General features: G+C 45.9%; 1 protein-coding gene across 1 annotated transcript; it reads left to right on the top strand.

Moving 5' to 3' along the window:
• Positions 1-2873: 2873 nt before the first annotated feature.
• On the top strand, positions 2874-23223 carry LOC134354400 (ATP-sensitive inward rectifier potassium channel 11-like). Its single transcript, XM_063063394.1, has 2 exons — positions 2874-3339; positions 21402-23223. Exon 2 carries the CDS (start codon positions 21421-21423, stop codon positions 22621-22623), a length of 1203 nt encoding a protein of 400 aa, XP_062919464.1. The 5' UTR covers positions 2874-3339; positions 21402-21420; the 3' UTR covers positions 22624-23223.
• The last annotated feature ends 696 nt before the right edge of the window (positions 23224-23919 follow it).

Genomic DNA, 23919 nt, shown 5'->3' with positions numbered 1-23919 from the left:
CGCTCCGCCATTTCATTGTGGCTGATCCCGGATTCTACTCAACCCCATACACCTGCCCTCTCTCCGTATCCCTTGGTGCCCTGAGCAATCAGGAATCTATCAACTTCTGCTTTGAATATATGCCTTTAGTGATTTATCCTCCACTGCAGTCTGTGGCAGAGCATTCCACAGATTCACCACTCTCTGGCTAAAAAAAAATCCTCTTTACTTCTCTTCTAAAGGCCCCCCCCTCAATTTTGAGGCTGTGGACACTAAATCTGGATACCCCCACCATAGGAAACATCCTCTCCTATCTAGTCCACCTTATCTAGTTCTTCCAACATTCGGTAGGTTTCAATGAGATCCCCACGCATTCTTCTAAATTCCAGTGAGTACAGGCCCAAAGCTGCCAAACCCTCCTCATATGTTAACCCCTTCATTCCAGGAATAATCCTTGTGAACCTCCTCTGGACTCTCTCCAATGACAATATATCCTTTCCAAGAAAACTGTTGATAATACTTCAAGTGCGGCCCTGACTAGTGTCTTACAATGTCTATTTAGAATTGGATGGCAGAGGGGAAGAAGCTGTTCCTGAATTGACGAGAAGAGGGCATACCTGGGTGATGGGGGTCCTTAATGATGGACGCCACTTTTCTGAGGCACCGCTCCTTGAAGATGTCTTGGTAGTATCTACAGGAAGTGCTGCCTCAAGAAGGCAACATCAGTCATCAAAGATCCCAACCAGATGGTCCACGTTATCTTCTCGCAGCTACTGTTGGGCTGGAAGTACAGAAGCCTGAAGTCTCATACCATCAGGTTCAGGAACAGCTACTTCACTTCAACCTTACCAACACTGTTAGGGCATATTCTAGAGTTAGGGTACATAGCAAATATTAACTTCAGCAGCTAACTTTCAGACCTGAATTTGGATTGTGGATTGAATTCAAAATGCAGCTCTGAACAGTAAATTACAGACCAGGTAACACTAACTAAACTGATATATACATGAATGCAATCAACACCCCATTGCATGAATACAACTGAGGGACCACAGTGATTAACCCTTAGTTTGGGAAGATCCAGGTATTTGAAAACTACATGTAACTCAAAAGAAGCATTGTAACTATAGAAATTGTCCTGTTACCTTTGTTTTTTAACATATAAAAATGTGCTGTAATTTTGGGTTGGGGAGTCCCTCTTCCCCTCCTTCCCTCTCATGACTACATTTCCTCTACAGTTCTCTGCTCTACCAGCTGACCTGCAGTCCAGCAACACTATGACCACTCTGATCACTTTGCACTAAAGTAGACTGTTTTTATTTGCTCCAATCATGTTATTTCTTGTAAAAATCACATATAATTTGTGTTCCATTTAGGTTTTCCTTGTGAATGGTGCTGTGTGCCTGTGACGCTGCTGCAGGTAAGTTTTCAACGCACCTGTGCATACGTGCACTTGTGCACGTGACAATAAGCTCGACCTTGACTTTGATGGCTTACATCCTTTTCAGGTGGCCATCACTAGACAGTTGAGCGCTCCAGTTAAATCTGGATTTTGGGTCACAACTCACTGAACGGGGCAGTATGGTAGCGCCGTGGTTAGCACAACGCTTTACGGTACCAGCAATCTGGGTTCATTTCCCCCCCTCCCCTCTCCCTGTAGGGAGATTGTACGTTCTCCCCGTGACCGTGTGGGTTTCCTCCGGGTGCTCCAGGATTCCCCCATAGTGTGAAGATGTATCGGTTAGTAGGCTAATTGGTCTTTGTAAATTGTCCCGTGATTAGGCTAGGATTAAATTGCTGGTGGCATGGCTCGAAGGGCTGGGAGGGCCTGTTCTGTGCTGCATCCCAATAAATAAATAAATAAGCCTCCCCTCAACTTAACTCTGGTTCTTTAGCCAATCAAAGAACTTGAACTTCTTCCCACCCATCATACATGGTGGTACAACACCAGTTGGGATTGTGATCCGGCCGGAGCATGCGAGGAGGCCTTGGGGAATACATGGCAGATGCATCAATTATGGAATATGTGAGGTGATTCATAAGATCGTAAGAAACGGGAGCAGGAGTGGGCCACCTGGCCCATCAAGCCTGCACTTCCATTCAATAAGATCATGGTTGATCTGACCATGGACTTATCTCCACCTACCTGCATTTTCCCCATAACCCTTAATTCCCCTACTTTGCAAAAATCTATCCAACCTTGTCTTAACTATATTTACTGAGATAGCCTCCACTGCCTTGTGGGGCAGAGAATTCCACAGGTTTACCCACTCTCTGGGAAAAGCAGTTCCTCCTCATCTCCGTCTTAAATCTACTCCCCTGAATCTTGAGGCTATGTCCCCTCGTTATAGTCTCACCTACAGCGGGAACAACTTTCCTGCCTCTATCTTATATATCCCTTTCATAATTTTATACGTTTCTATAAGATCTCCTCTCATTCTTCTGAATCCCGTGAGCACATACAGTCCCAGGTGACTCAATTTCTTCTCATGGTCTAAATAAAAATGGTCAGAGATTGGGTAATGTTCCAAGGGACCTAGAGAAGTTATTCAGGCGGGTCCAGGAGTCTGATAGTTGCAGGATAACAAAACTTTTCCCGAACACAAAATACTCTGCAGATGCTGGGGTCAAAGCAACACTCACAGCAGGTTTCCACGGATGCTGCCCGACCTGCTGAAAAACTCTTCCCGAACTTGGTAGGGTGGGAAAGAGTGGAGTAGGATTTCAATAAGCTGGCACAGTCACAATGGGCCGAAGGGCCTCCTTGCGACTGGTATTACGCTAGAATGCAATAAAAGCAAAAAATAACCCTCCTCTGCCTCACGCTGGGGGTGAACACAGCAGCGGGTGTGAAGCGCCGAGTTGCTCCCATTCCCTCAGGAGACGGCTGACATTTTGCTTCGCTCCTCCTACGAAGATGTGGCTTCTGGAAAAGCTCCTCGCCGCCCCGCTGAAACACTGGGACGTGCCCCGGAGAATCGGAGCGGAAGCCTTGCTCTTTGAAATCGCGTTTAACATCGTGATCTGGGCACTTTCCCTTTAAGAGGAATCCATGCGCCGGTGGCAATTTGGCAAAATAAAATCTTCCACTTGCCCTTAAGTCGTCCTTTTCAGGCTGTGTCCATCACTGGTTTCCACGGGAATTGATGGGATCAGCTGATTTCCCTCAGACCGGCGTCTCTCCTGGTACAAGCTTGTGTTGTTTCTATTTTAATGGACCAACCTGTGTCAGGGTGAGCGAGCGGGAATAAATGGTCTTTGTTCCCAGGTGAGGCGGAGGGACCCTGCAGGCGAGGGATGCGGAATCGATGCTCCTGAAACCTTACCGCGGCAACTCATATTCTGCTTTTGGCATCGGAGGTGAGTGGCGCTCTGATCGAAGTGTATAGGAAATTATTGCAAGGAAAATGAAACTGATTGTGTACTGGGCTCCCTCCGCGCTTGTGTAGTATAAATCAGGTGGTAAATGTACCTTACCAATGTACAACACACACACACACACACTCCCCCCTATTCAGGAAACCTCTTAATTTCAAATGACATTTTAATTTATTGCCTCTCTCCTGTCCCACGTTCCCTCTCTAGGAGCCGTCGTCCCATTAGTTATCCCCTCAACTGGTTGCATTTTTTTGGAATGGCGAAGGACGCACTGTCCTCAATTTCTGCAATCTGTGTGGAAATTTTCAACAAGAGGACTACAACCTTGTTAATTGGGTTAAGGGGCTGAAGTGACCTGGAGATCTATGCTAGCTGGAATCAGGGCTTTATGCTTTGGCTCTAGGTAAGGTTACCCTATGCCAAACAGGTCAAAGGGCAGAGGCCAGACTAAGAGTGATCCACTAGTCTGCCAGGTTCGGGGGTTCAGCTCAGGGCTAACAACCCTGACTGGTAAAACGGTCCTGTAATGGAAACAGCAATGAAGAATCCTTCTACATCTGAGTGTGACGATATTCCTGAGTCTCCACCCCGGCACTTGAATGACTGATAGTAGTGAAAACCAAGAGGAAGCTACTGACATGATGAAGGAAGCCCTGAACACCACCAGAGATGGAGGACCTTCATTGCTGCCCTAAACGCCAGCGGGTAACAGCAGTGGCTGGTGTGGAAATTTCCTGTCTGCGTTTGCCTTGGGTCACTCTCTGATCTTCGCAGTGCCAGTGCTTGTTCAAGTGTTTCGTGGCACCATCCAGGTCTGCGCCTGAACGAAGCATTGACCCCCACTTCTCTCCCCGCAGCTGCTGACTGGCCTGCTGTGTGTTCCTGGCGTTTGCTGATTCAAGGTTGGAAATGGTTTGTTTTTGTCACGTGGACTGAGATGCAGTGAAAAGATTGCCGTGTATACTGTTCATCCAGAATATAACACATTGTAAAGCAATTGCAGAACAAAGTGTAACAGCAGAAGTGAAAGTGCAGTGCAGGTGGACAATAAGATGCAATGATAGATTGTGAGGGCAATTGTCCACCTTATTATAGTAGGAAAACTACAAGAGCCTCAGGACTCGCACCAGCAGGTTCAAGAACAGCTACTACCCCACAACAATCTGGTTCTTAAACAAAAGGGGATAACTACACTCATTTGTCCACCCATTGAGATGCGGCCACAACCAATGATCTCACTTTGAGGCCTCTTCATCTTATGTTTTCGTTATTTATTGCTATTTATTTCTATTTGCATTTTGCACAGTTTGTTGTCTTCTGCACTCTGGTTGATCTTTCATTGATCCTGTTATAGTTACTGATCTATAGATTTACTGAGTATGCCTGCAGGAAAATGAATCTCTGGGTTGTTTATGGTGACGTATATGTACCTTGATTAAAATTTACTTTGAACTTCAAGAAAGTCTCTGATTGAAGCATGCGTCAGGACTGAGAAAATGGTCAAGATTAGAGTCATAGAAACTACAGCACAGAAACAGGCCCTTCAGTCCATCTAGTCTGTGCTGAACCATTAGATTAGCTTTTTTGTCTCATGCAGTGTATTGACACGTATAGTGAAATGTGATGTTTTCATCGCTGTCTGCGACATGCTGGGGGCAGCCTGCAAGTGTTGCTTCACTTCTCTAGCAGCAGGTGGTGCAACTTAATACCCTAAACCCGTACATCTTCGGAATGTGGGAGGAAACCGAAGCACCTGGAGGAAATCTGTGTGGTCACGGGGAGACCATACACACTCCTTAAAGGCAGGAGTGGGAATTGAACCCTGATCTTCCTATCACTGGTGCTGGAAAGCGCTGCACTTGCTGCTTTGGTACTGGGACACGCCAAAAGATGAGCTGGTGGCAGCATTTGGAATATCATCAAATAGCATTAACTGAAAATGTGGTTGCAGTCAGCAGGAGTGGGTGCTCAGAATTTTTTGGAGGATGGTGAGGAGAGTCTAGGGCCAGAGGACACAGTTTCAAAATAGAGGGATGTTCATTTAGAATGGAGATGAGGAATTTCCACAGATATGGCGAATCTGTGGAACTTGTTGCCACAGACAGCCATGGGGGCCAAGTCGTTGGGTATATTTAAGGAAGAGGTTGTTAGAGTCTTCATTATAGTCGTGTGGAGAAGGCAGGAGGTTGGGGCTGAGAGGGAAATGGATCGCCTATGATGAAATGGTGGAGTAGACTCAATGGGCCAAATTGCCTAACGCTGCTCCTATATCTTGTAGTCCGGTAAATATACAAGGGGGTGATTGATAAGTTCGTGGCCTGAGGTAGAAGGAGTCAATTTTAGAAAACCTAGCACTTTGATTTTTTTCTACATTTACACACTTAGTCCAGCAGTTGTGGAGCATACGGATCCTTTCTTTGTAGAGGTCGGCGTTTTGGACTTCCAGAGGTGGTCCACAGCAGGGGTGATTGATAAGTTTGTGGCCTAAGGTAGAGGAAGATGAGTTGTTCAAACTTTCTGCATTTTCAGTCAAAGAGTTGAACTGCACATGCATGTAACGAGAGCTGTATAAGTCATCTCCTTCTACCTAAGGCCACAAACTTATCAATCACTCCTACTATGGACCACCTGGAGGTCCAAGACGCTCTTGTTACATGCACCTGCAGTTCAACTCTTTGAGTGATAATGCAGAAAGGTTGAAGTTAATAACTCATCTCCTTCTACTGTAGGCCACAAACTTATCAATCACCCCTGCTGTGAACCACTTCTACAAAGAAGGGATCCGTATGCTCCACGACCGCTGGACTAAGTGTGTAAATGTAGGAGGGGACTATGTTGAAAAATAAATGTGCTAGGTTTTCTAAAATTGACTCCTTCTGCCTTAGGCCACAAATGTATCAATCGCCCCTCGTACAATGGTGTAGCAGTGGCATTATTACAGCTCAGGAGATTGGAGTTCAATTCTGCTGTCCTCTGCAGGAAGTTTGTACTGTACATCCTTCCTGTGAGTGTGTGGGTTTCCTCTGGGTGCTCCGGTTTCCTCCCACTGTCCAAAGACGTACTGCTTGGTAAGTTAATTGGTCATTGTAAATTGCCCTGTGATTAGGCTCGGATTAAATAAATGCGCTGTCTCTCTATAAAAATAAAGGGCTAGTGTGGTGGAGAATTCTTGGTAAATGTATGACACAGACAGACACAGACACATGTCATTCTTCTGTCGTTGCACTTCAATGTCCTCCCTCCCCTGATATATTCTCATAGTGGGCCCTAAATCGAGCTGATGTGCTCGGGGTGACTTTATGATGCCTTTCCCACCTTGCATCGCAGAATATTTCTTATCTTCAGTAATGGGGATGTGTCAATGTGTATATGTTGTTTATATACCGTATCTAAGCCAGATACTTCTGTTCATTTTGCAATGTGATTGTAACTACTTTGTGGGATGCATCATAGTCTAATTCATGTGTAGTCTTAATTTAACTTTGTGTGATTAAAGATGGTACATCCTGGTGCCTAATAAACAGGGCTCATCGCTTTCAGTGGGAGAGACAGATCGGGGTTGCCCGGAGTTCTCACTGGACAAAATAGTATGGAGCTATTATGGTGTTTTCTAGAAGATATCTTTTTGTAAGCATTGGCAGTTTGCTTTTTGCTATATTTGCGCATTTTTTGTAAGATCGTTTTTTTAATAAACCCCCTTGCACTTAAGTGCTAAGTGACTCCAGCCATTTCCCCCCCCTTTGGATATAACCCATGTATCTAACCCAGCTCGTATCAAGGACCTGCAGTTGTCATGGAAGATTTTAATCTACCTATTGACTGGACCGACCAAGCTAGTAAGGATGGCGAAGAAAAAGAACTTGTGGATTCCGTCAGATTGCTTCTTGCTTTCATATATGATGGAACCTACATTGTGGCCATCCTCTGCAACCAAGGAGATCTCCAGTTGTGACGATCACTCTTACCACTGGAATAGGGCTTCTGAGATTGAGAGAGGGGGACTGCCCCACTGCAACGACTTTTCCACTTCAAAAGGTTCCTATCATCGTCATTGAAATTGACAGACAACCAACTTGTATATCCAGGAACGGGCTATATTGGATTTGCTCGTGAGTTTTGAGAAATAAGAACTGATCATGTAGTTAAAGATCCTGATATGATGGAAACCTAGGTGAACTTTCATGTTTCTGGGCATGAGAGGGAGAGCTCAATTAAACCCACAGAATATTGAAAGGCATGGATAAAGTGGATGTGAAAGGATGTTTCCGTTAGTAAGTGAGTCTAGGACCAGAGGACTCAACCTCAGAGTACAAGGACAACAGAGATGAGGAGGAATTTCTGTATCCAGACAGTGGTGAATCTGTGGAATTCATTACCACAGACGGCTGAGGAGGTCAAGTCGTTGGGTATATTTGAAGCAGAGGTTGATAGGTTCTTGATTAGTTTAAATTATGAGAAGACTCAGTCCTCTTTTATTGCCATTTAGAAATGCATACATGCATTAAGAAATGATACAATGTTTCTCCGGAGTGATATCACAGAAAACAGGACAAACCAAAGACTAAAACTGACAGAACCACATAATTATAACATATAGTTACAGCAGTGCAAAGCAATACCGTAATTTGATGAAGAACAAACCATGAGCACGGTAAATAAATTCTCAAAAGTCCCCGAGTCGATCTACTCCCGAGTCCCCGATAGCAGGCGGCAAAAGGGAGAAACTCCCTGCCATAAACCTCCAGGCACCGTCAGCTTGCTGATACCTTGGAAGCAGTCGACCACAGCCGACACTGAGTCCATCCGTCCGAAAACTTCGAGCTTCCGACCAGCCTCTCCGATATAGCCTCCCGAGCGCCATCCTCTGCCGAGCGCCTTCGACCTCGCCCCGGCCGCTGAAACACATAAAGCCGAGGATTTCGGGGCCTTCTGCTCCGGAGATTCCGGTTACCACACAGTAGCAGCGGCAGCGAAGTGGGCATTTCAGAAGTTTTCCAGATGTTCCTCCATACTCTCACGTCCGTCTCCATCAAATCAGAATTGTGCACGGTCCCCTACTTGACAGATTATAGATATCATTCACCGAAGACGCCGCGCGCACTGCCATCTTCTCCTCCTTAGTAAGGAGATTAGTGAGGAGGTCAAGGGTTTCAGGGGATAAAGCAGGAGAATGGAGTTGAGAGTGGGGGGGGGATAATAAATCAGCCTAATTCTCCTCCTGTGTCTTATGGCCTAAGTTTGAGGATAAACAGCACAGAATGAAACCTACTATCTTGAATTTATAACACTAGGAAAGTGGAGTTACCTGAGTTGGACCGGGATAATAAAAGCATGCGGACGTGGTCAAGAGGTTCAGTTGTTCAGACCAGTGATCAGAATGGGGAAGAAATGTGATCTAAGTGACTTTGACCATGGAATGATTGTTGGTGCCAGACGGGTTTGCGTAACTGCCGATCTTCTGGGATTTTCACACACAATAGTCTGGAGAGCAGGGGGTTCCCAACCTGGGTTCCTCGCACGCCTCAGTTCACGGTGGGGATCTATGCAATAAAACAGGTTGGAAACGCTTTAAAGAGAATCAGAATCAGGTTTAATATCACCGGCATATGCCATGCAATTTGTTAACTTAGTGGCAGCAGTACAATGCAATACAGATTAAATAGAAAAAAATTAATTAAGATCAATTACAGTGAGTGCATATATATGTATATTAAATAGTTAAATTAATATAGTGCAAAAACAGAAATAATAAAAGTCAGGTAGTGTTCATGGGTTCAATGTCCATTCAGGAATTGGATGGCAGAGGGGAAGAAACTGTTCCTGAATTGCCGAGTTTGTGTGTGCCTTCAGGCTCCTGTATCTCCTTCCTGATGGCAATAATGAGAAGAAGGCATGCCCTGGTGGGGGTCCTTAATGATGGATGCTGCCTTTTGAAACACCACTCCATGAAGATGTCTTGGATACTATGGAGGCTAGTATCCAAAATGGAGCTGATTAATTTCACAAATTTATGCAGCTTCTTTCGATCCTGTGCGGTAGCCACACCACGCCCCCCCCCCCATACCAAGTGGTGCTGCAGGCAGTCAGAATTCTCTCCACGGTACATCTGTAGAAGTTTCCTAGTTTCTTAGGTGACGGACCAAATCTCCTCAAACTCCTGGTGAAATATAGCTGCTGTCTTGTCCTCTTTATAGCTGCATCGATGTGTTGAAACCAGATTAGATCCTCAGAGGTCTAGACACCCAGGAACTTGAAACTGCTCACTCTCTCCACTTCCGAGGATTGGTCCCCGACCCCTCGTCCTACCCTTTCTGAAGTCCACAATCAGCTCTTTGGCCTTACTGATGTTGAATGTAAGGTTGTTGCTGCAATACCAATCAACTAGCTGGTATATCCTGCTCCTGTACGCCCTCTTGTTTCTGTCTGAAATTCTGCCAACAATCAGAAAGTTTATAGATGGCACTTGAGCTATGCCTGGCCAGATTCATGGAAGTAGAGCAGTGGGCTAAGCACTCATCCCTGAGGTGTGGCAGAATTGATCGTCAGCAAGGAGGAGATTTTAATACCAACCTGCACAGATTGTGGTCTTCTGGTTAGGGAGTCAAGAATCCAGTTGCCGAGGGAGTTACAGGGACCAAGTTCTGTAACTTATCGATCAGGCCTGTAGGAATGATGGTGTTAAACACTGAACTATAGGCAATGAGAGGCATCCTGACACGGGTGTTTGTATTGTACAGGTGATCTAAAGCTGTGTGAAGAGCCATTGTGATTGCGTCTGCCATGATGGGCAAATCGCGGAGGTCCAGGTCCTTGCTGAGGCAGGAGTTGATTCAGGCCATGATCAACCTCTCAAAGCACTTCATTGTGTACATGTGAGTGCTACTGGATGACAGTCATTAAGTTGCTATAAAAAAAATCCATTGAGTAGCAGTTCTGTGGGTGAAAATGCTTTTTTAATGGAAGAGGTCAAAGAAGAATGGCCAGATTGGTTCAAGCTGACAGGAAGGTGACAATAACTCAAATAACCACACGTTACAACAGTGGTGTGCAGAGAGCATCTCTGAATGCACAAAACATCGAACCTTGATGTGGACGGGCTACAGCAGCAGAAAACCACGAACATAAACTTAGTGGCCACTTTATTAGGCACAGGAGGTGTCTACCAGAGTGGCCAATGAATTTATTTCCAAAAAGCATTTGAAAGATGCCACACGAGGCTGTTTCATAGATTAAGAGCCCAAGGTATTGGAGAAAGTGCATTGGTATTGATTTTAAAACTGGCTATCACATAGAAAAGAACGTGTAAATTCTTTTCAGGCTGGAGAGATGTAACTAAGGGATTTCCCGAGAGATCAAATATTGGCCCTCAATTATTTACTGATTTCTGATGACACAAAAGCAGGTGAGAGGAGTGTGTTGTGATGTGGATGTGTGATTCAGTGTCACCAGTAGATAGGGTCATAAAGAAAGCTTTTAGCATATTGATCTTCGTAAATCAGGATATTGAGTACATGGCAACACACGCAAAATGCTGGAGGAACTCAGCAGGTCAGGCAGCATCTATACAAATGAATAAACGGTCGCCGTTTTGGGCTGAGACTGTCGGGACTGGAAAAGAAGTGAGAAGACGCCAGAACAAAAAAGGTCGGGGGAGGAGGAGGACAAGATAGAAGGTGATGGGTGAAGCCAGGTGGGTGGGAAAGGTAAAGGGCTGGAGAGGAACGAATCTGAGAGGAGAGTGGGCCAGAGGAGAAAGGGAAGGTGACAGGCAGGTGAGAAGAGGTAAGAGGCCAGAGTGGGGAACAGATGAAGAGGGGAGGGGGGAGAGAAATTCTTTTCTACTGGAAGGAGGAATCCATATTCATGCTGTCAAGTTGGAGACTATCCAGATGGAATATACAGTGTTGCTCCTCCGTCCTGAGGGAATGGGAATCGAAACCGAAGTATTTGGCCACTGGGAAGTTTTGCTTGTGGCAGATGGTGCAGAGGTGCTCGAACAAGCGGTCCCCCAACTTACGACAGGTCTTGCCAAAGTAGAGGAGGCCGCATCAGCATCACCTGATGTTTTTTTGTTACTGGCACCATTCTCTGTAAACTCTAGAGCAGAGTTTCCCAACTTTTTTTAATGCCACAGGGTATTATACTTTATTGTTGCCAAACAATTGATACTAGAACGTACAATCATCACAGCGATACTTGATTCTGCGCTTCCTGCTCCCTGGATTACAAATCGATAGTAAATATTAAAAATTTAAATTATAAATAAATTTAAATCATAAATAGAAAATGGAAAGTAAGGTAGTGCAAAAAAACCGAGAGGCAGGTCCGGATATTTGGAGGGTACGGCCCAGATCCGGGTCAGGATCCGTTCAGCAGTCTTATCACGGTTGGAAAGAAGCTGTTCCCAAATCTGGCCGTACGAGTCTTCGAGCTCCTGAGCCTTCTCCTGGAGGGAAGAGGGATGAAAAGTGTGTTGGCTGGGTGGGTCGTGTCCTTGATTATCCTGGCAGAACTGCTCCGACAGCGTGCGGTGTAAAGTGAGTCCAAGGATGGAAGATTGGTTTGTGTGATGTGCTGGGCTGTGTTCACGATCTTCTGCAGCTTCTTCCGGTCTTGGACAGGACAACTTCCATACCAGGTTGCGATGCACCTTAGAAGAATGCTTTCTACGGTGCATCTATAAAAATTAGTGAAGGTTTTAGGGGTCAGGCCAAATTTCTTTAGTTTTCTCAGTAAGTAAAGGTGCTGGTGGGCCTTCTTGGCAATGGACTCTGCTTGGTTGGACCAAGTCAGGTCATTGTGATATTGACCCCGAGGAACTTAAAGCTTTTGACCTGTTCCACTTGTGCACCACCAATGTAAATTGGGTCATGCGGTCCGCTACTCTTGAAGTCAACAACCAATTCCTTTGTCTTGCTGACATTGAGGGATAGGTTAACAAAGGGGTTAATACCTCCTGGCATTATGCTAATAACTGAGGAGTGTGTGGATCCCAGGTTGGGAACCTCGCTCTAGAGACTGTGCGTGAAAATCCCAGGAAATCAGCAGTTTCAGAGATACTCAAACCACCCCGTCTTTGCACCAACAATCATTCCACGGTCAAAGTCACTTGGATCACATTTCTTCCCCATTCTGATGTTTGGTCTGAACAACTAAACCCCTTGACCATGTCTACACGGTTCTATGAATTGGGTTGCTGCCACGATTGGCTGATTATACATTTGCATTAACGAGCAGGTGTACCTAATAAAGTGGCCACTGAGTGTGGGTTTGGGGTGAAAGGTGGAATTTTCAAGAGGAATCTGAGGGGGAGCTCCTCTCAGAAGGTGGTATGAGTGTAGATGAGTCACTAGTGGAGTGGTTGATATAGGTTCAATTTGACAGAAGTATGGAGAGGTCCCCGGATGAGAGATGCTTACCGAGATATAGTCTAGGTCAACGTTCCCACTAATTTATAATAACCAGTGGGCACAAAAATCTCTTGTGTTGTGCAATTTTTTTTGCCCAGTGACGACAACATGTGCACACTGAATTCTTAAGTGGAAGCAAACTTGAAGCTACTCCGGCAACTTCTGCATTGCGACAATACACGCAGGTAACACCAGTTTCTGTTCTGTACATAAATATTTCTCGTAGCTGCACGTTCCTGACCTCATGAGCTTTCGGTGTAGCAGCTTCTACTGTTTCATTAAGCCGTCCCACTTTAAATGAACTAGCAGTTCTTTTGCGCTTCACACCGTTTGCAATTTGACATAGTGAATCAATAATTTCTTTAATTAAAAACAGTATAAATAAGCCAGTTCTAAAATCTGCAGACAAATCGTCGCAAACTTCATATTGTCAACCCCCTCCACAGCAGAAACCGGAAAAGGAAGTGTGATTGTGTACGATCGTGAAATATACTTAACCTGCCAACGAGGTAGAGGGTGACAACCTTTCGTCCGCAGTTTAAATTCCTTTGTGCACTAGTGGCAAAAGTTGTGTGTACGTACGCTAACGCTTTAGAGGAAACATCGGTCTGACTGCAGGTAGATGCGGCGAGGCAGAAGATCAGGTCAGCAGGGATTCAAAGTACATTTGTAATCGAAGTATGTATGCAGTATACAATGCTGAGATGAAACATGAAAGATTTTCTTTGCTCTACTGTATTTCATTATACCTTTCAATTAATAGATAAAATCGCAATATTTTTTCCAATTTTCATTTCTACATATTTGTATTGTGCATATAAAAACATTTAAAGTGCCACACAGTTTTCAGGCCATCTTTTTATATCGTACTCGTATTCCTCCTCCGAGCAATGGTTGGCCTGCACAGCTGTATTTTAAAAGCACAATTAGCGCGAATGTTGATGGGCACTTGTAGCCTGTCTCTGCACCGTTGAAGGCTCCTCTCATTGGCCAGCTCTCGTCTGAGTCAGATCACCGTAGGACTGAGTCCTGCTCCAGAGATGTTAACACAAGGTGGTGCTGTCTTTCCAGGTGAATTAAATTAAACCTGCTCTCTACAGCGAATGTGAAGGACTTCATAATGTTTTGCGTGAGAGCGGGGTGAAGGGGTTGGAGGGAGAGAGTTCAAAACAAATTTCCTGACATATGTCAGTGATAATGAGTCAGAATTATGCTTATAATCATTCAACCGGTGTCCCCGATGCAGGTTAATTAGTAGTCCCTCTGTTAATTGGGGTCAACCATGGAAGTTGTGTCCTAGCAGTCTATGCAAGCCAGAGTAGTACAAACTCCCCCTCTCCACAGAGCTGATGAATCTAAAGGAATGGCAGAGACTGATACAGTTTGGTACCAGGAGTCGCCAGTCAGCGTTGAACTCTGTGTAGGACTGCCTTAAGGACTCCAGCTCTGGAATTTTCTTCGAGGTTTACTCCCAAAGCCTTCCCCATGAGTGGGTGTAGCCGCAAGGCAGCGGGGGTTTGAGATCAGAGTTTTCCCTCTCCCCGATGAGCTGCCAACCACGGCTGATGAGCCCCATCGGCCCGAAGTGACTGGTTTTGAGGCACCAGTAACCCGCTTTTATCTCTTCTTCTGTCAGTAGAAATAGTTCTGCTGAGCTTAGTAGCTAAGCCACACGTAAAAGCCAGGAGCTGAACTCGGTTGTCTAGAGGCTATTTGAGATGCAGGCTGTTAAGGAGCATTCAGTAGGTAGTGGGAGCTTATTCTGCACCTCTGCGCCGTCCGCCACAACAGACAGGATCTCCCGGTAGCCACCCACTTCAACTCTGCTTCCCATTCCCATTCAGATATGTCCATACATGGCCTCCTCTACTGCCATGATGAGGCTAAACTCAGGTTGGATGAGCAACACCTCATATACCGTCTAGGTAGTCTCCAGCCCCTTGGTATGGACATAGAATTCTCCAACTTCCAGTAATTCCCTCCCCCTCCCTTCCTCTATCCCTATTTCACTCTGTCCCCTCCCCCAGCTGCCTATCACCTCCCTCACGATTCTGCCTCCTTCTACTACCCATTGTGCTTTCCCCTATTCCTTCTTCACCTTTCCTGCCTATCCCCTCCCTGTTTCCCCTCCCTCACCCCTTTATCTTTCCCCTTACTGGTTTTTCACCTGGAACCTACCAGCCTTCTCCTTCCCACCCTCCTCCCACCTTCTTCATAGGGCCTCTGCCCCTTCCCTCTTCAGTCCTGACGAAGGATTCCGGCCCGAAATGTTGACTGATCGTTTCCACGGATGCTGCCCGACCTGCTGAGTTCCTCCAGCCTGTTGTGAGTGTTGCTTTGACCCCAGCATCTGCAGAGTGTTTTGTGCTTATTCCCACCACCTCACCTGGCTAAGACAACCTAAAGGAATCAGGCCAGAAGATACAAATGGGGGAAGAAAAAAGGATGGCAGGCACAAAGATAGAGCAGGTTATCTGAAGCAACAAACAATTTGCTGGAGGAACTCTGCAGATTGTTTGTTGTTCCCGACTCCAGCATCTGCAGTCACAAGGAACCTGGAATTGGAGAACTTAATATTATTGAGTTCTGCAGACTGCAACACCAACTCACCCAGACGAAGAATGAGGTGTCCTTCCCACGAACACTACCTCATTATTCCTCTTTTTTTCATGGTTTATTTACTTTAGTTGGAACTTTGTAATTTGTAAAGCCTGAATTATACGGCTGTCACAAGACAGCAAATTCCATGGCATGTGTCAGTGATGATAATCCTGATTGTGATTCTGGGTGTGGGTGCGGTAGGATTAGGAAGAATGTGATATTAGAAATTACAGAGAGTGAGAAAAGAGTGGGAATGAGTTTGGGCAGGATCTTGAAGAGTATGAGGGATCTATAAAGCAGAAAATCTGCAGATGCTCGAAATCTTGAGCAACACACACAAAATGCTGGAGGAATTCAGCAGGTCAGGCAGCATTCTAGGAAAAGAGCACAGTCGACATTGTGGGCCAAAATACTTTGGAAGGATATATAGATAGCAAATTTGCTTACAATTACCTTCAACTTGGATGTGCTGATAACTGAGCCATAACCTTTGAATCAAACAATGTCAGATTATTGAGGAAAAAAACCTTACCCAAGTTATCAACTCCCTATCCACCCACTTCTCAAAGTGGCACCTAAATATGAATGTCAACAAAATAGTAACTTGCATGTTTCATCTGGACAACTGACTAACCAAACTTAAACTTGACATCAAACTAAATGACGGACAGCTACCCAATGATTCACACCCAAAGTACATAGGATTCACACTAGATCGAACTCTCTCATAAAAGATCTACTTCAAAATGTTGCAAAAAAGCTAAAATCCAGACAGGGTGCTAACCAGTCAGTCCTACGAACATCCGGCCTAGGAATGTTTCCCACTCGCCAAATATTTTAGATTATGAGGACACTCAGTCCTCGTTTATTGTCATTTAGTAATGCATGCATTAAGAAATGATACAATGTTCCTCCAGAATGATATCACAGAAACACAAGACAGACCAAGACTAAAACTGACAAAAACCGCATAATTATAGCATATAGTTACAACAGTGCAAAGCAATACCGTAATTTGATAAGAGCAGACCATGGGCATGGTAAAAAAAAAAGTCTCAAAGTCCCGATAGCCCCAACATCTCACGCAGACGGTAGAAGGAAGAAACTCTCCCTGCCATGAACCTCCAGCGCCGCAAACTTGCCGATGCAGCACCCTGGAAGCACCCGACCACAACCGACTCCGAAAACTTCAAGCCTCCAACACCGAGCACCATCTCTGCGGAGCGTTTTGACCCCGGCCCCCGCCACCGAGCAACAAGCAAAGCCGAGGACTCGGGGCCTTCCCCTCCAGAGATTCTGGACCACACAGTAGCAGCGGCAGCGAAACAGGCATTTCAGAAGTTTCACCAGATGTTCCTCCGTGCTCTCACGTCCGTCTCCATCAAATCAGGATTGTGCATGGCATCCTACTTGACAAATAACAGATATTCATCACTGGAGTGGCCACTGTGCGCTGCGTCGCGCCACCATCTATTACGCACCCTCCTGGGAGAGAAGTTCTCAAACTAACAGTAGCAATACTCACCTCCATATTTCTATGATAATAATCTCAGGAGCCCTAAAATCCTCACCTGCCCAAAGGCTCCCAACAATGAACGGAATAGCACCCCTGGAGATCCGTGGAAGAGCAGCTTCAGCAAAATTCTACAAGCGTATCCAGTTTGTAAACTCATTGAAAATGCTCCTTCAACTTCCCGATTCAAATCCCAAAAACCTTTCTATAATTTGAAAAGCCTCAGCTGCTTTGACGAACACACTGAATGGTGCCAGTACAGGCACACCAACAACCCCACCCCCAGTGGAGATTTGATCGACGACCCCGCCTTGCTCCTCACTAGAAAAAGCTGGATAGCTGCAAATAGACTCAGAAGTCAACCTGTCAAAAGGGGGCAAACACTACCACTGATGGGGCGCCTGACAAACCCCAGCTTGCCCCCGTGGTTTCCCCAACCCAGCATGTCCTCCACCTGGTCCAAGCGTGCCCTGCCAGCAAGATCCGAGACGGCTTTGCCGCAGTTCATCGATGCGGCCACGAGCAGGAGGTGTGGCTTGACAAAAGCCAATTAGAAGTGTGACAAGGAAAACACCTGCCATACCGAGACAACAACATTGCAAGCAGGCTTTTTCCACTGAGGTTGGGTGGGACTACAACCAGGGGTCATGGGTTAAGGGTGAAAGGTTTGAGGGGGAACTTCTTCACTCAGAGGGTCATGAGAGTGTGGAACAAGCTGACAGCGCAAGTGGTGCATGTGAGCTTGATTTCCACATTTAAGAGAAGTTTGGATAGGTATATGGGTGGTAGGAGTATGGAGGGTTATGGTCCCGGTGCAGGTCAATGGGAGTAGGCAGTTTAAATGGTTTGGCACAGACTCGATGGGCCGAAGGGCCTGTTTCCGTGCTGTACTTTCCAATGACTCTATAAACGAGAATGGGAACGGACAAGATTCTGCAGATGCTGGAAGTCCAGAGGATCTCACACACAATGCTGAAGGAACTCAGCAGGTCAGGCAGCATTTATGGCCGATGCTTCATGCTGTGCCCCTTTATCAGGACTGTACAAGTTGTGCAAGTGTCTCATCCAGAGCTAGAATGATCTGCAAGTGTTACAGTGTTATTGCACCAATAATATATATTTTTGCTGTCTTTAGATCAGTCCTGAGGAAGGGTCTCAACCCGAAATATTGACTGAAACTCATTTCCCTGACTTGTCTTTAAAGCTCTTTTGCCTTCACTTTGGTCTGTTGAAAATTGACTATACTGTCGAGAGGGGGTTTTCATTGAAAATGGTGATCCTCCAATTTCTGCATCAACCAATTGGGCGAGTTGGTAAGGTAATTTACAGAATTGTACCTGAGGGGATATCAGTAATTACAAAGGAAACGATTTTTTTTTCAGCCTCGAGTTTGATTTTTAATTCTTACTAAATTATTGACAGGTTTTGGAATTTTTCCTTTTGATTTGACATGATGCACAACGTTTTGTAGATTAGCTCAAAAAAAAATCCTACTTCAGTATATTAAATTTAGAAAATGAGGCAGTAAGATGTGAAACTAGTTGTGGGGGTGGAATATTTTTTCAAGGCACTGTATATGATGCTATGAAATTATTAAATTGCTCAACCAATGTTCTGGGGTGTCCTGAGGATGGGGAAAGTGCTATTAAAAAATGTGAACTTTGCTTTCATCTTTCCTTCCTCCTCCCCCCACCCCAGGAGGCGCTATTTGAATGTAGTTTGCTTCCCTGATGACAGAATTACTAGGTCCCTAAAATGGATCAAAGGCACTAGTAAAGAGTTGTCTTCTCTCCTTCGGTGATATCCAGTGCAACCCTCCAGCACTGAAAGCAGGGCTCGTAGCTTGTGGTTTTCTGCTCATGGTGTTGAAAAGATAATCCGTTTATGTTAAAGACTTCAATTTGCAGACGCTGGAAATCTTAAGCACACACACATAATTCTGGTGGAACTCAGCAGGTCAGGCAGCATCTATGGAGGGGAATAAACTGTCGACGTTTCGGGCCGAGACCCTTCATCAGGATTGGAAAAGGAGGAGGATGGAAGACAGAATAAGATGGTGGGGAGGAAGGATGCAAGCAGGTGACAGGTAACGCACAAAATGCTGGAGGAACTCAGCAGCTCTGCCAGCATCTATGGAAAGGAATAAAGAGTCGATGTTTTGGGCAGAGATCCTCCATCACATTGACTCCTTTTCCCTCCTCATAGATGTTGCCTGACCTGCTGAGTTCCTCCAGCATTTTGGGTGTGTGTTGCTCTATGAAGCAAGAGGCTGGGAGGTGATAGGTGGAAGAGGTAAAGAGCTGATAGGAGAATGGACAATGGGAGGAGTGGAAGGAGAAGGGGCCCTATTAGATTTTGTATCCTTGATCCCAGTCCACAACCCTGAGTGGGGAATATTGAGCTGCATGTTGATGCTTGCCCGAATAACCTGAGTCTGATTCATTAAACAGAAGTGAGAAAGGTACTCTTCTGAAACACGCAGGTTCTTGAACCAACTTGCACAACCCTAGTCCTACCGGTCAAAAAGCCACAGCTTGGATTATGGTTTAAAGTCACTGGAATTCAACAGTGTGGCACTTCCTCAGTACTGCATTGAGAATATTTCAAAAAGGTTTCCAAGGTACAATTTAATCTCAGAAATGTATACAATATACATCCTGAAATGCTTTTCTTCGCAACCATCCACAAAAACAGAGGAGTGCCCCAAATGAACGACAGTTAAATATTAGAACCCCAAAGACCACCCCCCCCCAGCTCCCCTCCCTCCTGCATGTTGGCGGCAGCAAGCAACAATCCCCCTCCCCCCACCGGCAGAAAAAAAGCATCGGTACCCGTCACCGAACACTCAAGCGTGAGCAAGGCAATGGCAAAGACAGACTTGCAGTTACCCTAAAGACTTTGTGTTTCACCCGGTGTTTGACATACCACAGGTTCTCTCTCTCTCTCTCTCTCTCCCTCCCTCCCTAATAAGGGAGAAAGGGGTGTCTCCGTTTCACAGCGAGCGGGGAGACAAAACAAACAACTCGCTGGTTTACGATGTTAAAAGTCCGTTACGTCGCTTCTTTTCGTGCTCTGCGCTTAAAGATCTGGGCACACAGCCTTAGATATTCTGACACCCCCCAACGACACATGGATCTCCTGTTGGGACACCGACCCTCGATCCGCCCGTCTTCGGAGCCTTGGGATCCTAGGCTTCTGAATCAGAGCTGGACTCTTGGGCTGAATCCTTGGTGTGCCGAGCAACAATGGCTGGTCATGAAACCCCGAGAGCGGGTCCCATTCCCGCATTCCCCCATAGTCAGCGTGTAACTTCAGGTCAGGGTCTTCAAAAGAACCCTGAAAGGGAGAAATAAAGATAGAAGTAGAGCTGTTTCCAAAAATGCAAGCAAAGGAGTTGCCGTTTAGCGCCATCATCAATCCGCTCCATACTACAGTCACCAAACAGATGTTCAATGTCAATATTGATTCAGATGTTCAATGTTTAGATGAGATTTACCGACAGGCTCTTGAACTGATCCGATCTAATCCTCCTCTAACAATTGATCACCTTCTGCATCACCATAGACTTGTCTCTGATCCTGGGTATCTTCGCACTTCCTTGTTTAGCAGTTTGGTTTTCCTTCGGTGTGATAGGTTGGGTCATATTCTAGAGTTGGGCTACATAGCAGATATTAATTTCACCAGCAACCAATCTTCAGATTTGAATGTGGATTGCAGATCGAATTAAAAATGCAGCTCTGAACTATTAAACTCAGATGCCTGCATCTACAAGAATGTGGCTGAGAGTCGGTGGCAATTAACTTCCATTCTGGGGTCTCGGCCCAAAACATTGACTGTTTACTCTTTTCCATACCTGTTGCCTGGCCTATTGACTTCCTCCAGCATTTTGTGTGTGTGTTGCCTCGGATTTCCAGCATCTGCAGACTTTCTTGTGTTTGTGATTCATTTTGGGTGTCTGGAGTGTGGGTGCTAAGAAGGAGGCATTTGAAAACTACATGTAATTTAAAGGAAGCATTGTAGGTACATTGGCCTGCTGTTGCCTTTGATCTTTAGCATGTAAAAAAAGCCACATCCTACTGAGTCGAGCGGGCCTCTTCTTCCAAGAGTGTCTCGAATTATGATGCCAATTGCTTGCTTTTGTTGAATAAACACTTTTATATCCACTAGCTTCAGTGTCTGGTCCGGTGACCTCGTTGTACATTGTCGTGACGTAAATGTATACGTAACTTGTGTTCGAGGTGTTGTTATCAGAAGCCATGTACCTGCGATACTGCTTCAAGCTAGTTATTTTATTCCTTGTAGTTGTACCTCACTGTGCAATAATAAACTTGACAACAGGCAGAAAAATAATTCATGAATAACCAATCAGCAGCAAACAAAGAAATTGAAGCCTAAAACATGACTGGGTACAAGTTGCCGTAGTAATGTTCCAAGGTTGTAGTCCATTAAGGGTAATATAGAAGTGCGTCAACTTGGAAAAGAGCCTAACACTTTCTTCCTGTTTCTAACTGGCCCCACAGGTGGTTACCTACACCCACGATGCTGGCGAGGAAGGGCATCATCCCAGACGAGTACCTGCTGACCAGATTAGTGGAGGACAACCTGTCACAGCCCCGATACTGCACCAGGTCGAGGAAGGCCCGTTTCGTCTCAAAGAACGGAGGCTGCAATGTGGCCCACAAGAACATCCGAGAGCAGGGGCGCTTCCTTCAAGACGTTTTCACCACCCTGGTGGACCTTAAGTGGCCGTACACGTTGGTGATCTTCACCATGTCCTTCCTGTGCAGCTGGATTGTGTTCGCCATGCTCTGGTGGCTCATTGCCTTCGCCCACGGAGACTTGGATGCTGGGCAGGAGGGGGCCGTGCCTTGCATCACCAGCATCAAGTCTTTCACCTCTGCCTTCCTTTTCTCCATCGAGGTGCAGGTGACCATAGGGTTCGGCGGCAGGATGGTGACAGAGGAGTGCCCGATGGCCATCACCATCCTTATCATCCAGAACATAACGGGCCTCATCGTCAACGCCGTCATGCTGGGCTGTATTTTCATGAAGACCGCCCAGGCCAACCGCAGAGCGGAGACCATCATCTTCAGCAAGCACGCGGTCATAGCGCAGAGGAACGGTAAGCTCTGCTTCATGTTCCGGGTGGGCGACCTGAGGAAGAGCATGATCATCAGCGCGACCATCCGAATGCAACTGGTGAAGAAGACCACTACGCAGGAGGGGGAGGTGATCCCCATCTCCCAGATCGACATCCAGGTTGAGAACTCGGTGCAACCCAACGCCATCTTCCTAGTGTCCCCCCTGATCATAAGCCACACCATTGACGAGAAGAGCCCGCTCTACGCTCTGTCCGAGTCTGATCTCCAGCAAGAAGATCTTGAGGTGGTGGTCCTGCTGGAAGGTGTGGTGGAGACCACAGGCATCACGACCCAAGTGCGTACCTCCTACCTGCCGGAGGAGATACTCTGGGGCCATAGGTTCGTGCCCATCGTGACTGAGGAAGAGGGCAGGTACGCGGTTGACTATTCCAAGTTTGGCAACACCGTGAAGACTAACATGCCCCTGTACAGCGCGATGGCGCGAGAGAGGCAGGGGAGAAGTGAGCGCAGGGACAATGGGCCAAAACATCGGCTGACTGCTCTGCGCAGAAGGAGCTCCTCGGAGATCATCAACTCATCGCCAGCGGGCGTAAAGTCATTTGTGCGATTTCAGTCGGTCGACTGTTTATCAGGTCTGTAGTTTGTCATGGGCCTTTGCTCCATAAAGTCTTCTTCCACACACGTGTTGAACGTTTAGAGTCGTAGAGCACCAAACTGTCCACTTGGCCCATCCTGTCCATGCTGAGCCTGAAAGACTGGAGCTGAAATCAACACTCATAACCTTATTATGTGATGTTAGCATTCATTTCAAGAGACTAGAATATAAAAGCAAGGATGCAATCTTGGAGGCATTATAAAGCTTGGATTACTGTGAACAGTTTTGGGCCCCCTATCTTAAAGGATGTGCTGACACTGGAGAGGGTTCAAAGGAGGTTCACGACAATGATTCTGGGATTGAAAAGCTTGTCATATGAAGAGCGTTTGAGGGCTCTGGGCCTATTCTCATTGGAATTCAGAAGACGGAGGGGTGACCTCATTGAAACCTATCTAGTGTTGATAGGTCTCATTAGAGTGGATGCGGAGAGGATGTTTCCTATGGTGGGGGAGACTAAGACAAGAGGCTCAGAATAGAGGGGTGTCCCTTTAGAACAGAGACAAGGAGGAATTTTGTTTCGCCAGAGAGTGGTGAATCTGTGGAATTCGTTGCCAGAGGTTTCTGTGGAGGCCGTCATTGGGTGTATTTAAGGCAGAGGGTGATAGATTCTTGATTGGTCAGGGCATGAAGGGATATGGGGAGAAGGCAGGAGATTTGGGGCTGAGAGGGAAAATAGATCAGCCCTGATGAAATAGCAGAGCAGACTTGATGGGCCAAATGGCCTAATTCTGCTCCTATATCTTATGGTCTTATTAAAAGGGCCAAGAACAGTCAGAGAATAGCAAATCTGCCAGGGTGTTATTGGATGGATTGGGTTCCAGATGCAGGGGTCCCAACCTTTTTAATGCCATAGCCTAACGTCATTAAGCAAGGGGTCTGTGGATACCAGGTTTGGAACACCTGGAACTTTGTGGCCTTGCTGATTCAACTTAGAACGCTTATCCCCAATCCTTCAAGGTATAAATCTCCACAACTTCCTTCCTCCCACAAATCCACATGTTGTTGTTCTGTCATTACTGAACTAGTGTCAAAGGTTCAAGGTACATTTTTTTTTATTAATGTATGCAGAGTACAACCCTGAAACTTGTCTTCCCCACAGAGAGCCATGAAACAAAGAACCATGGAATCCAACCCATTCAAAGAAAAACATCAACTGCACCCCCCCCATATGCAAAAAAAAATAATTGCGCCAACTACAGCAACAATAATGAGTGGAAAAACACAAACTGTAAAGGTATTTTCAGTTCTGGTCAGTGTTCATTATCTGCAGGCTGCCCCAAT

Source organism: Mobula hypostoma, chromosome 11 (genome assembly GCF_963921235.1).
Source record: "Mobula hypostoma chromosome 11, sMobHyp1.1, whole genome shotgun sequence".
In the NCBI taxonomy this organism is placed as follows: Eukaryota; Metazoa; Chordata; class Chondrichthyes; order Myliobatiformes; family Myliobatidae; genus Mobula; species Mobula hypostoma.
This window is presented reverse-complemented; position numbering and strand designations above follow the sequence as displayed.